Here is a 17,870-nt window from a genome sequence, read left to right as displayed (position 1 = left end):
AGGGATAATTCCTGAGTGCAGAGCCAGGAGTAAGCCCTGTGCATCCCCGGGTGTGACCCAAAAAGTATATATATATATATATATATATATATATATATGTATATATATATACTTAACCATCTATATATCCTTTTTGAACAAGTGTTTGCTTATCTCTTTTCATTTTTGATGAGATTATTGGATTTGAGTTGTTGCTGAGCTTTGTGAGTTCGAGTTCTTTATGTATCTTAAATATTAGTTTTTTATCTGACATTTTCTATGCAAATATTTAATCCCATTAAGTAGGAAGATTTTTAAAAATTTGACCCATGTTTCTTTTGCTATGCAAAATCTTTGACTTTGATGCAGTCCAGACTGTTTATTTTTGCTTTTTTTGTCAATGGTGTCAGATTGTTAAAGTTGTTAAAGGCAGATTATTTTGAATAGAAAAATTGTTTCAAATTAAAAATATTATAAAATTAGAAATTATCAGAGATCTCAGGAAAGGTTAAATTTTGTGATATCTCCTTGAAAATGAGACACTTACCTTTATTTCTTTAATAAATCACTGTCACTGTCCTCCTGTTCATCGATTCGGTCGAGCGGTCCCAGTAACATCTCCATTGGAGACTTTGTTGTTACTGTGTTTGGCATATTGAATACGTCACAGGTAGCTTGCCAGGCTCTGTCCCGCGGGCGAGATACTCTCAGTAGCTTGCCGGGCTCTCCTAGAGGGGTGGAGGAATCGAACTCGGGTCGGCCATGTTGGCTGCATGCAAGGCAAATGCCCTACCACTATGCTATCACTCCGACCATTCTTTAATAAAAGGAAAAGAAAATAACCTTTAAATGGTTTCAAATGATACTTGTTTGAAAACTCTAAAATATGGTGATACTCTCAAAGCCTATTGGACAAAACTCCAAGTTGCCACCCGTGAATGGCTCCTGAACAACCATGATCCTAGAGGCACACAAACCAATCTCAGAGCCCAGCAGCTTTTGGCAGAAATCCCTCCAGACTTAATTAGTAAAATATCAGAAATCCAAAATCGCGTGGCCTTAATTGCGGCCACACAACATCTTATGTTCTTCATAATCAGCAATAATAATGATGGGTCTTTTGTCGAAATAATGAATGCAATCAAAGTAGAGAGAGTTAAGTGGAAATCATTGCCACACACGCAGGGGGAAGGATGGGATGAGGGGTATACTGGGGTTCTTGGTGGTGGAAAATGTGCCCTGGTGAAGGGATGGGTGTTTGATCTTTGTATGAGCGAGACATAAGTCTCTTTGTAACTGTTCTCATGGTGATTCAATAAATAATTTTAAAAAATAAAATATGGTGATACAGAAAAAAGCTAAATTCGACAATGACAAATAAACAACACTCTCTTCTTAATTCTCTATTTCATTTAAATTTTACTTTAAAATTTTATCTCTCCAGTATGTGATTTTCATGGGTGAGAGTAGTAAAAGAAATGTTTTTGTTACTAAAATAATTTTCTTAGTTTTCAAGATCTAGAGTCTGGTATTTTATTTTATTTTTACTTGGTTCTGGAGGTCTTTGGCTGCCGGAGCCCTGGTCAGGGTGGGGAGGGAAACTCAACCCGCTCCTCCGGCAGCCAAAGACCTCCAGAACCAGCCACCACCATGCTGAGACCACTCTCCACACGCATGAAGGTACTGGCAGAGGAACAAAGGCATGCAGGTCCCGGGGCTGAGATCTCTAAGCCTCCTCGGATTGGGGCTGGGCATCCTCCACCCAGATCCTCCAAATTCCAGTAGGCAGGGGTCACACCCACCAACTGCCCCCCTGGCACCGCGTAATCCCGTCAGTGGCCAAGACTCAGAGACTATAAAACTCTATTCCTGGAACTGCACGGCCACATTTGCGGCTGCACGACATCTTATTATGACATCTTATTATCTCATTTCTACTTTGGACAAATTGGCAGGCTACCAAATGTAACCTGCCCACATGGCAGAGTCTGGCAAACTCCCTGTGGCGTACCCAATATGCCAAATACCAGTAACAATGATGGGTCTCATTCTCCTAACTCTGAAAGAGCCTTGAATATGGCACTTTTTAAAAAAATCTCAGGTCTAGGATGAAGGAGACATTACTGGGGCCTGCACAAGGCAATCGATGAATAACAGGATGGTCGTGATCGTTTTTACTTGGTTAGATTTTTTTTTTGTTTGCTTGTTTGGTGAAGACAAAGCTCATAGTTGAAAATATTAATGCTTTATATCAACATATAATATCTTGTATACATGTCAAAATACAAATAGATATTGGTAGTGTAATTATACAATGGAAGTAGATATTTTACTGTTTTGGGTGTAATATTAATTCCTTTTGTTCTCTCATATATAAATATATATAAATATATATTTTGTGAAGAAAGATAATTTTTACTGAATGAGATTTACTTAGATAGATAAGAAGGGAGGAGCCAGAGAGATCATACAGTAGGTAGGGCACTTGCCTTGCACTAGCCGACCCAGGTCAATGCCAGGTATCCCATATGGCCTCCTGAGCACTTTGAAGAGAGATCCTAGAGAGACCCAGGAATAACCCCTGCATCATCAGGTTTAGCCCCCAAATTTAAAATATATGTATATTTTTAAATATTGGGTGGGAAAAGAAAGAAAGTGGAATACATTTTCAAGAGAGAACACAGGCTTCTCTGGAGTGGAGAAGGTCAGCAGCAAGCAAGCATGCAAATAAGCAAACAAAAGAAACACATGTTCAAAAGAAAACATGGGCAAGCCCTGAATGACTTTTGGAGGAGGTTATGTACAATTCTTCCAAATTTATTTTTTCTTGGTGTTCTCTTACCTCCAATTGTATTTTTTCTTTGTGTTGTCTGAATGCATAGAAGTTAATCTGGTAATGTCACAGGGAAAGCCTTGTTTTATAGTTTTTACAGAGAAATATATAAATATATAAGTAAACAGCCCTATGACCTAAGATAATAATAGAACCTTACTATATCATAAGAGACTTGACATATTCCTTTTTCACTAGAGTGTGATTAACACCAATTTTTTTATAATGCAATTATATAAGATTTTATGGTGGTACGTGATATTGTTAAAAATGTCACTGGAAACTTATGTAAAAGCAGTGACCAATATTTGTAGAATTAATTCTGTAGAGAAACGAAGACATATAAAATCTGAAGTAAGATTAACTACAGTTTCTTATAATTGTAAAAATGGGAAATATATTTACTCATATGCTAATATTGCCTGTATTCTCTCTCCACACTCATACCCACATTCATTTTTATGAGACGTTCAAGATATTTTCCAGAAAATATAGATTCATTTATCTTGTGCCTCTGAATATAGAAATAAAAATTAAAATTAAATTCTCCTTGTTATGAGCCAGGGGTGTGGGGGCGACTAAAACCTCATGGGAAGGAGGGCGTTCTGGCCCGTCCTTCACGCCCTACCGAGGTCACCAGTTGCCCCCCACGAGCAGCTCTCTGGCATGGCCACGGCCCCAGAAGCACAAAGACTTAATGCAGAATCCAGCAGTTTGGAGGAGAAAAGTGAACGGACTATGTGTTAATCCACGCCATCATGTCTGCCCGGAGGGGAAAGGGTGTTGCTCCCTTCTGCCCTTCCCCCTCTGGAAAGATAGATGGCAGCCGCATGGGAACCTTGTGGAGAGCCAGGTATGAGCCGGGGGTGTGGGGGCAACTAAAATCTCATGGGAAGGGGGGCGTTCCGGCTGGTCCTTCACGCCCTACCGAGGTCACCAGTTGCCCCCCACGAGCGGCTCTCTGGCATGGCCACTACTCCAGAGCACAGAAACCAATCTCTTAATTATCTGACTTTCAGTAGAAATACTTCCAGGGTTAATAAGTAAAATAGCAGAAATCCAAAACCAGACATCATTTAATTCTTGAACCCAGCTGTAGAAAGCAAATCATTTCACAATGCTTTTTCAGCATGTCTGATTTGGGGGTGGGGGGTAAACTCTAAATAATAATGGTGCATCTTTTATCGAAACAATGAATCTAGTCAAAGGAGATAGAGTGTTAACTAGAATTTATCTGCCTCACAGGCATTGGGAGGGGTGGGGGGTGGGGTTTTATTGGGGTTCTTCGTGGTAAAAAATAAGTATTGGTAAAGGGAAATGTGTTTGATATTTGCATGACCGAGACCTAAACCTGAAAGCTTTGTAACTTTTCCCACAGTGATTCAATAAAGAAATAAATTATAAAAAAAAATTCTTGTTTTCTATATGAATCACAAAAGTCTGCCTTTTCTTCAGAACTGTTTTACCTCCTTCTGATTCAAGGGGAAAACTGTATTTTAGCTTTAGGTAATCAGTAGGTACCAGAGTTATTAGCAAGTATATTTAGGGGCAAACTTTTACAAAACAACATATCAGATTTTCCCCACTGAGGTTTTAATCCTATCCTCCTTTGACCTTTCCTCCAAAGTAAATGCCTTTTATCCCTCCATTCACAGTACTCCATATACTTTTCCACTTTCACCCAGGTATACCAACATGTAGTTTATTTACTTTATCCAGAACATCTTTTGCCTTTGAAAACTGGATATGCCCTTCTTCCTCCCCATCAGTGGTTACTCCCTAGACTCCATCTACTATCATAAATTGAAAAAATCTTGTGGAGAGAAGACTCATAGACAAACTATGAGCTGTAAATACTATTATTATATTATAGTGGAGCAGAAATAGTAACTTTTATCTTCGAAGTTTTCCTATCAAACGATTCTCATATCTTTCTTGAAATTTCTAATGTTTAATTTGGATTCTTTGTAGTCTCGTTCAGCAGAAGCTGGTGCAAAATCATCCGATGAAGTAGTAAATGATGTTGCTGGAGACATCTTGGGTAAACTTCCAAACAACTTTGATGTTGAGGCTGCAATGAGGAGATTTCCGACAACCTATACTCAGAGTATGAACACTGTGCTTGTCCAAGAGATGGGGAGGTTCAATAAGTTGCTGCATACCATAAGGGAATCATGCATCAACATTCAGAAAGCAATCAAGGTAGGGGAATTATTCCAGAAAAAATTCATTGAAATAAATGTATCGCTCATTAACTCAGCAAAAGCTTGCTGGACGCAAGAAAATATGTGAAATATAGGGAAATATGCCCTTGAATAGCATCTCAAATTTGTGGTGGTAATTAATAAATGGGATAATAATTATAAAGTAAGATAGATAATGATGGTTTACATGAGAAGAGAATTGTTAAGATACAAAGTATAAAACTATAAGAAACGCAGAGCCTCTGCCCTTACAGAGCTGACACTATATTAAAGAAAACAATTTAAAAATAAATATTTAATACAATTTTAGTATGGTAAGTTCTGTGGAAAAAGATAAAGTATTTTGTTAATGTTTTTTCCTATGTTCATTACAAGGAATATTTAAGGTCACATTCTGTGTGCTGAGCATTATTTTGCACATGGATGCAATGAAATTCTGTTACTTTTTAGAAATATTTGTGACTATATAAATACTCTGTAGAATATAGAAAAGTAAAATTATTTTAATGGAACAATCCAGTTAGTAATCCTAGAGACATCATTTTTCCAATATAGTGGATTCATTCACTAGTATAAAATTTTATAAAAGAGTGTGAATATATCGGGGCTTCTTAAACTTTTTTACTTATGACCCCTTTTTACCCAGGTTTTTATGTAGCCCTGGTTATATAGGTATGTAAAATAGGTATACAAATAAAACATTTACTGATAATAAATCATAATAAAATTATTATAAAATCATTTAATATTTTCTTTATTTGAGACACACCTGGCAGTACTCAGGAACTATTCCTGACTCTGTGATCAGGGATCACTTCTGATGGGCCTCAGGAGACCTGGTGTGGTGCCTGGAATCAAACCCTGGTCAGCCATATGCAAAGCAAGTGCCTTACTTGAAGTGCTGTATTTTTTGTGATTTTCAATTATAGCTTATGAAACTAGTGTATAAACGGTGATTAAATATACAACTACCATTTTTAGAAACATATTAATGCATATGTCTTGCAAAATATATTAACTGTAGCATAGTACAAGGAATATATTATTTTACTGGACAACATTAACCAGAAGCAGCTAAATTCGAATACATTACAAATACATTTTATTGGGCCAAGGAGAGCTCTAAGGGCTGGATCTCTTCTTTTGCATATGAGAGTCCTGAATTTGATACCCAGTATCATAGGGTTCTCCAGGCACCATCAGGAGTTCACCCTAAAGCACAGCATCAGGAGTAACCCCAGAGCACTGCCAGGCTTGGGAGAAAAGGCAGCAAAACAAATTATGTATGTAATACATGTGAATTTAATTCATTTATTATACATCTTGGGAGCGATAGCACAGTGGTAGGGCGTTTGCCTTGCGTGCAGCCAGACCAGCCAAGCCAGGTTCGATTCCTCCACCCCTCTTGGAGAGCCCGGCAAGCTACTGAGAGTATCTCGCCCGCGCAGCAAAGCCTGGCAAGCTACCCATGACATATTCAATATGCCAAACACAGTAACAAAAAGTCTCAAAAAAAATGGAGACGTTACTGGGCCCGCTCGAGCAAAATTGGTGAACAATGGGAGGACATTGTGTTGTGTATTATACATCTCACAATGTGATAACACAATCTTTCACTGAAATGAAAAACATTCACTATCTGGAGGGCTGTAATACCTCTATGCAATGAAATGTCCTTCAATTTTTTTTAAAAAAGATAGATTTATAGTTATTGATGTGGTATGATGCTAGCTTTCAAGACAACAGATTTTTTAGTTCTTAATTGTTTATTTCCTAATCAAGTAAACTGGAAAAAATGTAGACTACAATTGAATAGTTAATAAGTAATCAAGAGCTGATTAAGATTTTCCATTAAAATTTACTGGTTTTTTTAAAACAAATAGTTTAGATTCTATGAACAACAACAAAAAGCATGCTTACTTTATTTTTTCCTTTATGACACGCCTTTTTTTTCTTTTTCTTTTCTTTTTTTTTTTCTTTTGGGCCACACATGGTGGTACTAAGGGCTTACTCTTGGCTCTGCACTCCGGGGTCACTCCTGGTGGATCTAGGGAGACTATATGGGAGGCTGGGGATTGAATCCAAGTTGGCTTTGTGAAAAACAAATACCCTACTCACTGTACTATCTCTCCATCCCTTCAACCTTAATAACAGTTGCAAAGGACAGTTATGGAAATACATAATCAGGAATTGTCCACAATCTATACTCCCATGTTAACTAAAGTTTAAATTTGTTTCAGGGGCTGGTAGTGATGTCGACAGAGCTTGAAGAAGTAACTAAAAGTATTCTAAATGTCAAAATTCCAGCAATGTGGATGGGTAAATCCTACCCAAGCCTTAAACCACTCGGGAGCTATGTGAATGACTTCCTAGCAAGATTAAAATTCTTGCGGGTGAGTTTATCCAAATAATTATATACATACATACATACAAATACACACACACACACCCCTATGTATGTATGTTTGGGGCCATAGCTGGGGGTGCTTATGTTCAAGAATCCCTCCTGGCAGGGCCTGGAGTGGGGGGCATGCATACAAGGCAAGCACCCTACCCACTGTATTCTTTCTTCAGCTCCCAAATGGTGATATGTTAATTATCTTCAGATTTCATTTTCTTCATCATGCTGCCGTCATGATGAGTCTTATTCTCTAGTTTTTCTGTGCATCTAGGCACAAATGACCATCACTCAATATTGAATAAAGTTTACAATTAACAATTCATTAACATTGAAAGATCAAGTGACTAACATTTAATGGGGCTAGAAAATTAGGAAGGTTCTTTAGGAGCAGGTGTTCATATTGAGTGAAGTTGGACATTAAAGTTAATGATACTTGAAGAACGAAACAGTTTGTCAACTCTTTATATTGATTTTTCATGAAATATTAAGTGTTAAAATAGACCCCTAGAGCATATTATCTTGGGGACCATAGAAGATACTAGATGGAAGCGTTATTTCCTTGTACAGCACTCTCCTAGGTCATGAAATCACTAGATTGCTAGTTCAGCCCCAGATAGTAATAACCTTAGTAGCTAATTGCTCAGAAATGTTGAGTACACAGAAGTTTACCTACTAATTATCTGCAGTAATGATGCTAAACTTTGCTCAACAATATAATACATTATGCAACAATGTATATGTATATTAGATGTTCTCTATTGCATAGAGGTTTTCTGAGGTAATATTGAACCTGTATAAAGCACAATTATATCTGCACTCATGCACATTGTGATCCTCATATAATCTCTGGATATAAAATGAAATTAGAGCAAACAATGAATTTTCTATTTAAGCCCTTGACAATATATCTTACTATTCTTTGGAGTGTTTGTTCATTTATTAGTTCACCTAACAGATGATAGGGAAAGTGCTTGGAGGCATATTTTATTAAATGGGGTTGTGTTCAAAATTTAAAGGATTTTATTGTTGAAACACTTGTCTTCTGGTACTACAGCAATGGTATGAGGTTGGCCCTCCTCCAGTCTTCTGGCTTTCTGGCTTCTTCTTCACACAAGCCTTTCTAACTGGTGCCCAGCAGAACTATTCCAGGAAATATACAATCCCTATTGATCTTCTTGGGTTTGACTATGAAGTAATGGAAGATAAAGAGTATAAGAACGGTCCAGAAGATGGTAAGTACAAGTCGCAGAATGAGTTGACTTGAAATCTGGGCACTGATTGGAAAATGTAATATTTTGACTTAATCAGAGATTAAAAATCAGTCATTATATATGTACTTTATTTGTACATCCTTTAGATGTGCATATAAAGTACACATAAAGTTTGAGAAAAAACATTATGACAAGATCATGAGTGAAATAAAAAAAACCACAAAAAATGATCAAACAAATGGGGGGCAGAATGTATCTTTTGTATACACACACACACACACACACACACACACACACGCAAACCTCTCTCTTCTTCTGTTGATGAAATAAATAACCAAGGATCACAAGCAAGCTTAGTGATGTTCCCTAGTTGGTTGTGTTGCTCCCTGGGCATTGCCCATCCGGTTTGGGTGCTCATACTTCTGGCCACAGTGCTTGCCAGGAGTCACACTCATTGGGATGGGTGTTTACACACATGCACACATTAGTTGGGATGCTCACACGTCTGCTTGCCAGGCAGGGGTAGGGTTCCATTTTCGGTCTCGGCGCTTCTGTTTCAGTTGTAGTGCTCCTTGAGATCTATATGCTTGAGTTATATACAGGATTTCCACATATCTGGCTGCAGCACAGAGCTGCCGAGATGGTGCTCAGCACATAAAGCCAACACTAGCAATGGGACTTTCAGCCTCTTCCCCTGCAAGGCACCAGCCGCAGAGCCATATTTGGGACTCTAGTTTTGCAAAATTCTATAAGTCTGAGGTTATTTATCATCAAAAGTTAGGGAGAAAATAATCGTCAAATAAACAAAGTGGGTAATAACTTCGTGGGCTGGAGAGAGACCACAGGGGTCAGGTGCTTGCCTTGCACATGCTCAACCCTAGTTCAATCACTAACACTCTCTATGGCCCCTTGAATACCGCCAGGAATGATCCCTGAATTCAGAGCCACAAGTAACCCCTGAGCACCACTAGATGTCCCACACACTCACACACACACACACACAACAAAAAAGAGAAATCTTTGAGTTTGCTATAGTCCCATATTTTTGCTTTTGTTTTCTTTGCTGGTACTGAGTAGAATCATTGAAAACCCCATTGAAGACCATGTCCTGTATAGTTCTGCTTATTTTTCCTCTGTATTTTGTGGCTTTAGTCCTGACATGAGTCTTTAAACCATTTTGAATTGATTCCTGAGCATGGTGTGAGGTTATTTCATTTTTTGGCACAGGGCTTACCAGTTTTCCCAGAACTTTCGTAGAAAATGTTTTTCTTTCTCCATAGAAGAAAGGTTTTAGTGTTACCAAATCCATAAAATCTCTTAACATCCACACTGATGGTGTGGTCCAGATAGCATTTTCTTCTTCCCAAGGGTGTTGCTGCTTCAGTGATGCCCTCTGTTTTCTAGCATCAGCAGTCTCTCTCACACTGCGGAATAGCTCCCTTTATTCTGCTGTACAGATATTGTACTTGTTACTGATGGAAGATTTGTAGAAACCCTACATTGAGCAAGTCTGTCAGTACCATTTATCCAACTGCCTATGTTCCCTTCATTTCTTAACATAAAGCACTTGATAAGGGTACGGACGCTGTACTGGTAATGCTGCTTATTGTATGCTGTAGATTATCATAACTTTTATCAGTCCTGGGAGACCAAAAATTCATGTGACTCACCTTATTGTGACATTCCTTTCACTTAGTGGTCTGGAAACTAACCACATTATCTCTGGGCTGTGCCTGTATGGATTGTTTTTCACAGTGTGCAACAGGCTCTAGAATTATTCACCTTAAGTCAACAAAGAATTCTAGTTGCTTAATATCCACACCCCCTCAGCTACTATTCTATGTTTCTGTTCAGTTTAATAGCAAACTGATTCTCTCTCTCTCTCTTTCTCTCTCTCTCTCTCTCTCTCTCTCTCTCTCTCTCTCTCTCTCTCTCTCTCTCTCTCTCTTTCCCTCCCCATCCCTCTTGTTCTGGGGTACACATGGCAGTGTTCTGCACTCAAGTATTAATAATTTCTGGTAGTGCTTGAGGAATCATATGGGATTGAACCCAGGTCATCCACGCGCTAAGCGCATGCCCTACCCACCGTAATATCGCTCCAGCCCCTTTTACTTTTCATCCTCTCCAGTCAACTGATGCTGTTCTTTCCAGACTGACTCATGGTAACAAATCCTATGGCCTCTGACTTCATCTTTGTTTCTCAGCCAATTTTCTAGTTGACATCCACCTCTCATTAGAGACATTCTTCTGGTTCTTGGCATCCTTCTCTCTGACTTGCTTTCCTTACTGCACACATTTGTGCTTCTTTGTCAGTTTTCCTCTCAACACTGGCTTTCCCAAGGACTCCATCCAGTAACAAATTCATTTTTTCTAATTGCATCCTATCCTCCAAGTAACCTCATACTTTCAGTGTGTATTTTCTTCTAAAGTAAAAACTTCAAGCATTAAAAAGCCAATAGTGACACTTTCTCCTTTGTAATTAGAATAAAGTCCAGATCCCTTCTGGATCCAGGTTTCATAAAACCTCATTGTTATCTGGATTTTATTCTAACATGTAGTCATGAGACCAGGCATGTCTGTCACTCCCTGCTTGTAGGCAATTCATTCCTTGTCACTACACTTAGGTCACACTACAACCTCCTGGCAATTCCCAGAACACTCTAGTTTATTTTCTTTTGGGGACCTTTGTGCATGCTATTCCTAAGCACAGACTAATCATGGTGGCACTTTCCACCCTCAGGTTGATCTAAGGAGCCTCTTTGAAGAGTGTCCTCCTTGACTAACTCGCTTTTATCTCTGCTTACTAACTTCAAAGCTTTAGCTGCACTTTCAGTTACATCATTCACTTCTTTATTGTTTCCTCCCCTGCTGCAGACTGATTCATGAATTCCATACTGACAAATCATACTGCCTCTGTCTTCATCTTCTTGCTGCAATACAGACTCCAAGAAGCCAGTGACGTTGTTTCTCTTCATCATCACCCCTTATTGCCCTTCAGTCTGGCATATAATAGGCTTCAAATGCTACAGCAGAAATTCCAGAAATCACATTGCTTGAATTCGCTACAAATTCATCTTTTTAAATTTAACCTTTTAAACAATTTATTACAATCTTTCTAAATGCTTAAACAGTTTCACTGTAGACATACCTTCAAGCACAATATAAGAGGGAAAGATCATTAGATTAAAACTAACCATGTTGGGGACTAGAGATAGTATGGCTGACCCTTGTTTGAATCTTGGCACCACATAATGGTTCCCTGAGCATTGCCAGGAGTGACCCCTGAGCAAAGAGCCAGGAGTAAGTCCTGGATACTGTAAGGTGTGGCCTAGAAAACCAAAAATAATCCTTTCCCCCCGCCCCTTAGTCATAGACACCTAATCCATCTGCTATTCCAAATTTCTTTCTTCCTTACACTCAGAGCAGGCAGATTCCCAAATACCTGGAAGGATTTTGACAGTTTCTGCCAAGTTCACTTGAACGTTTCTTAACTTTCTTCCAGCTGTCTTCTTTACACAATTTCTTCTGAGTTTTTTTTTGTGTATGTTTGTTTGTTTTTTCACTCCTCACTTTCTTCTATGCCCCCAAGTCTAGTATCATGGCTTTCTACCCGCCCTGTCCATTTACATGATTTCCACCCATGGTCCCCTTGGAATATCCTAGGGATGCTTAGGATATGTCCCACTGGTTGATAAATACCTGTTTATTGTTTTGTTACTTAGATAGACCTTTACAAAAATGCCTTTTCTTTATGGTCATAAAAGATACCAGAAAAATCTAAGCTTGAGTTCTCACATCTCCCTAAGAGTAAAATTATAGACTAGCAACATTATAAGAATAATAATTAGAGTCAGATTAAAATATCTGGGCAGGTGGGAAATGAGTGTTTAAGTTGGTAAAAAAATAAATAAACCAAAGGCGGGCTTGGTGTTTTGCACCACTCATGGCTTCCTGGTGTTGCCTAGCCCTCCTTTCATTTACACTAGAGCTTCACAACACATATGCTCAGGTACTGTCCTTATCACCATCATGCACCAGTGCAAACTAAGGCTTCGAAAGGTCTAATTACTTGACCAAGCCCTTTCAGCTAGCACTGACCTTCTCTGAGCTCAACTCCAGGACATCTGCTCTTGTGCTCAGCTTTCTCTATGGCACACTAGGTATTTTGGTAGAGGCACAAGTTGGGAAACACTTTATTTCTCAAATTTCTAATTTTCTTGAGGCTAGGTTTGTTTTTTATAATTATTAATTAGAGTGTAGGTTTGACAGTGATGATAGTTTTGAAAATCAGGGTATAGATGTGCAGTTATGAGACCACACCAGTGAAGTGCCCAAGACTCAACATCCTTTTGTTCCTCCCATCTTGTTATTCTTCCACCACTCCCTCCCATAATTGCTATTCTCACTTCTGTAATCCAGGGCTAAGGATTTATCATCTTATACTCTATGTATTCTCTAGTTTATATTCTTCTATTCCACAGATAACAGATCAGCTATTATTTTCCTTCTCCCTCTGACTTCACTTGCTGCCCTCCAGTTTTGTTGCAGCAAACTCTGCATGCTTTCTATGGATGCATCATGTTCCTCTGTGTTTAGATACTGCAGTCACTTTATCCCATTCATCTATTGTTTTAGGTTGTTTCCAGATGCTAACTGCTATACTTAGTGATGCAGTTAATATTGATGTGCATAAATCTTTCTGAGTTAACATTTTTGTGTTCTTGGGCTAGATCCCAAGAAGGGAAAACAGAGTGATATAGTTTTACTTTTTTTTTATAGGGAGCCACACCTTGCAATGCTTAGGGGTTACTCCTGGCTCTGCATTCAGGAATTATTCCTGATAGTGCTTGGTGGACCATATGGGGACCATATGCTGGGAATCAAACCTGGGGTGGCTGCATGCAAGGCAAGTGCCCTACCCACTGTACTACCTCTCTGGACCCTTAAAAATTATTTTAACTTTTGGGCATAGCAGGAGGGTGTCTGCTTTGCAGGTGGTCGACTCAGGTTTGATCCTCGGCATCCCACATGGTACCCCGAGCATTGCCAGGAGTGATTCCTGAGTATAGAGCCAGGAGTAACCCCTGAGCAATGCGGGATGTGGCCCAAAAAAGCTAAAAAAAAATTAATTTTGGGGTGGGGGGTTGGGGCCATACCTGGCTCTGCATTTAATGATCACTTCTGGCAGAACTCAGGGGACTATATGGGATGATGCAGATCAAGCCCAGGTTGGCCATGCAAGGCAAGAGGCTTACCCACTGTACTATCTCTTTGGCTCTCTACTCTTCCTTTTTGGGGAATTTCTGTACTGCTTCCCATAGATGCTGAACCAGGCAACAATCTCACCAACAATGAATGAGGGTTCTTTTACCCCATATCCCTGCCAACACTAGTTATTTCCAGTGTCTTCATATATACCATTCTTGTGTGAGATAATATGTCATTCTCATTTTGATTTGCATTTGTATGTTCTTTTTCAGTTCAGTGGCAAATAAATAAGTCTGCTTATTTGCCTAAATAAAAATGTGCCGAAAGGGTCACTTTATGGTGCCTATCAACTAGATTTTGCACTATACACTCTGTATATTTTGTTAGTTTGATTTTAGTTTGTGGGACACACCAGGTAAACCTCCGAAGTCACTTTTGACCTCAGTGCTCAGGAGCTGATCTGGTAATGGTTTGGCTACAATATAATGCTGGAAATTGAACCCAGATCTCCTGCATTCAAAGCATACACTCAGCCCAGTGAAATCTCTTTCCATCCTCACTGCATAATTTTAAGATTCGTCTTATCCAGATTTCTGGGAGCTATGTGTGATTCCTGATCCCCAGTGGAGAGTACTACATAGCAAAAAAGAAAAACAGACAGAGCTGAAGAGATAGAAGAGCAGGCAGGGTACTTACCTTGTACAAAGCCAACCTAAGTTTGATTCCCAACACCCCATAGGGTTCCTCAAGTCAACCAGGTGATCCCTGAGCACAGAGCCAAGAGTAAATCCTCAGTACAGCTTGCGGTGGCCTCAAATCAACCCTACCCCCGGGAGTAGAGGGCAGAAAATAGTGAGCAAGAGAGGGACTGATACACTAGCTGAAGCTGTATCTGAAAGTGTGCTATCCACAGCTCTAATAGAAAATGTGTGACCCAGAGTCACATCCCATCCACACCTCTGTCATTTTCTAACTTGTATCTTCCCTAAGCATCTCATTTAAGGAAAACACGCTTAAATAGTCCCATAATACTTACTTGGATTGAGGGCTGGAGAGATATTACAGGGGTTAGGTCGCAGGCCTTGCATGCACCAAAACAGGTTTGTTCTCAGCACTAAAGGGTGCACTTCCCAACCCAGGCACCACAGGGCCTGAACACTACATCCTCATCCATTGCATTTGAACTGCTGGCAGTTAGCTGACAATCTCCATGATGGCCCTGGACCTTCTGAGCATCACTTGGGAGCCTCCTACCCCACCCCAGATTAGCTAAATTAAAAATAACAATAAAATGAAAAATTTAAGGACAGTAATGAAATTTTTGGGTTGGAGGAACTTTGTCACTTTCCTTTAGGTGTTGAAATCCTCCCTTTCTCAGGTGAGGACTAATCAGAGCCAGATATACACTAGGTTTACAAGGCGAGTGTGGCCAGGGAGTGAAGCTGCTTCCAGCATGTCTGCAGGTGTCCTCCCCCAGTCCGGTCCCCTACTGCTTTCCTGACTGGCCTGCCACCTGTAGAGCTGCCCAATATTAGGCTGTAGGCCTCTCAGACTTTCCTCTCAGGCAGGCCCCTTCCTCCCACAGCCCCCGGCTGAAAACACTTTGCAATTCAGCACTATCAGAGGACCACTTAGGAAATTATTGGGCAACTTCTTTGTCAATTAGTAGCACTGTAGTACTATCCTCCCGTTGTTCATCAATTTGCTTGAGCGGGCACCAGTAATATCTCTCTTGTGAGACTTGTTACTCTTTTTGGCATATCGAATATGTCATGGGTAGCTTGCCAGGCTTTGTTGTGCGGGCGCGATACTCTTGGTAGCTTGCAAGGCTATCTGAGAGGGGCGGAGGAATCGACCCGGGGTTGGCCCGGGGCTGGCCCGGGGCCAGCTGCGTGCAAGGCAAACGCCCTACCTGCTGTGCTATCACTCCAGCCCATGTCAATTAGTAAAGCAGATATCTTATACCAACTATTCTTTTCATCATTAATTAGAAACAACCCTTTCTCTGCTCTTGGTTTGACTAAGGATGAAAAGAATGGTTGTAGTAATCTTCCCCTGAACCTCCAACTTCCACCCTCCACCCTCAACTTCCATCCACCATGTGGCTTTTAAATTTTAACTCTAAGTAAAATTAAGTATAAAGTCAAGTCCCTTAGTCAAACTAGCCATTTTTCAGGTGTGCAACAGCCAATGGCTCCCATCATGGAAAATAGAAACACGATGCAAAAAGTCCTTTGGACAGCACTGCCCAAGTTGATTCTCAGTGTACTTATTCACAAAGTGTTGTCACCAAGTATCTTTTAGGGGGAGGGTGGGCTTATTCCTGACTCCCTTGGGATTGCTCCTGGCAGTACCAGGGGATCATATGGGGCTGGGACTGAATCCAAGTTCTCTGCATCAAAGGCCTTATCTACTATACTATTTCACTAACCCCTGAGCTTCTGCCAATATTAATTTGAAAACATGGTAGAAAAATCCATTGTTTTTTACAAATGCTTTCCAGTATTCTCAATCTAGCAGCTCTAAAATTAAATAAATTGCTTACGGCCATATAGCAATTTTGGTCTAAGTTTGACATTGCTTCCCATCATATTTGTTCAATGGTTATCATGTGCTGATATTTACAGTTAATGAGACCTTAGAAGCATGGCCAGCTGCAAACACTAGCCAGGTTTAACACATGAGCTAATTTGTGTTCGCCTACAGCTATTAGTGTATGATATTGCGTTCTAGAGAGTTCATTTGCGTGTACTCCACACAGACTAAGGAGAGGGTTTTAGAACAAAAGGAAATTAACTCATGACATTGTTCTCATGCAGTCTCAATTCTAGTGGATCCCATAATTATAGTAAGACCTTTCTTGCAGATCTTCTGGCCTCTAATATTATAGTCATTCGTCAACTGAAAATATAAATCTGATCATGTTCACATGAACCAGCAACTTTCCATACACAATTTCTTCTCCACCTAATTTTGCTATTGAATTCTTTTGACTAAGCAGAAAATATTCTTAAGATATGGATATTAAAACCAAGTACTCAGAATACTACTTCTATTCAGAACAAGTCCTCATTCAGCTGCTCGCCCGGCTTCATTTGCCTTGTATCCATCAGTAGGAATTTCAGATTCAGAAATTTCAGATCAAATAAGATACACCTCTAAGTGTTGTAGTAACCTGTTATTTTTGTATTTAGGTGTTTTTATTTATGGACTATTTCTGGATGGAGCTTCCTGGAATAGAAAGATAAAGAAACTTGCAGAATCATATCCCAAAATTCTTTATGATACGGTGCCTGTGGTTAGTATTTAACTAATGATAAATACCTTGGTGTGGGACCACTTCACAACCATACACACATTAATTCTTGCCATTCCCAGTGACTGTTTTAAAAAGTTGCCAATTTAAATTTTTGAGCACTGAATCAGTGCTCCTTAGGACAATTGCAAAGGGACTGGTCACATTAATTTAGTTCTAGAGCCACACCCAGTTGAGTTCAATGGCCATTCACTGTAGTGCTTAAGAACCATGCAGTGCCACAGAAGTCTATGTTCTGGCCCGATGAATTATCTCCCCAGACTCTACAGTCATATTTTTAACTAGTCAATACATAAATTTACCTTACTTGCAATTTTTTATTTGGACTTAATATGTATAGTTATTAATATTGAATTTATGACCAGAAAGTACTGTAACTCATGCTTGGTCAAAAGTTATAAGTATATTTTACCCATAAGACACATTGTACACTTAGGGTCCATTTTAAATGGCAAAATTACCTCTACCACAAAAAAGGGGGGGGAGGAATTTCACACTAGACTGTGAAAAGGGAACTTTTATGCTCTGAAAGCTAAAACAAGGAGACAAAATTCACCAGGTTCAACCTCAGCTGGCAATGTACTTGCCCAGTGACTTGCATTATTTTATTTGCTGCTGCTTGAACATTCCCGCAAATGATCACGAACTCACTGGAATGATTTTAGGATTACAAGTAGATGTTCGTGTATCTTTATAACAATATATACAAGGTTTTACA

At 39.5% G+C, this 17,870-nt stretch overlaps 1 protein-coding gene across 1 annotated transcript in view; it reads left to right on the top strand.

Moving 5' to 3' along the window:
• DNAH7 (dynein axonemal heavy chain 7) overlaps positions 1-17,870 on the top strand; it is a 277,547-nt gene that overhangs the window by 257,895 nt on the left and 1,782 nt on the right. The window contains exons 60-63 of the mRNA XM_056111947.1: positions 4,784-5,014; positions 7,257-7,409; positions 8,472-8,649; positions 17,031-17,134. Of these exons, the coding sequence (XP_055967922.1) occupies positions 4,784-5,014; positions 7,257-7,409; positions 8,472-8,649; positions 17,031-17,134 (666 nt within the window). The remainder of the gene's footprint in view (positions 1-4,783; positions 5,015-7,256; positions 7,410-8,471; positions 8,650-17,030; positions 17,135-17,870) is intronic.

Source organism: Sorex fumeus, unplaced genomic scaffold, assembly GCF_029834395.1.
Source record: "Sorex fumeus unplaced genomic scaffold, SorFum_2.1 ptg000014l, whole genome shotgun sequence".
Classification (NCBI taxonomy): domain Eukaryota; kingdom Metazoa; phylum Chordata; class Mammalia; order Eulipotyphla; family Soricidae; genus Sorex; species Sorex fumeus.
The sequence above is the reverse complement of the archived record's forward strand: the minus strand, read 5'-3'. Positions and strand labels throughout refer to the sequence as shown.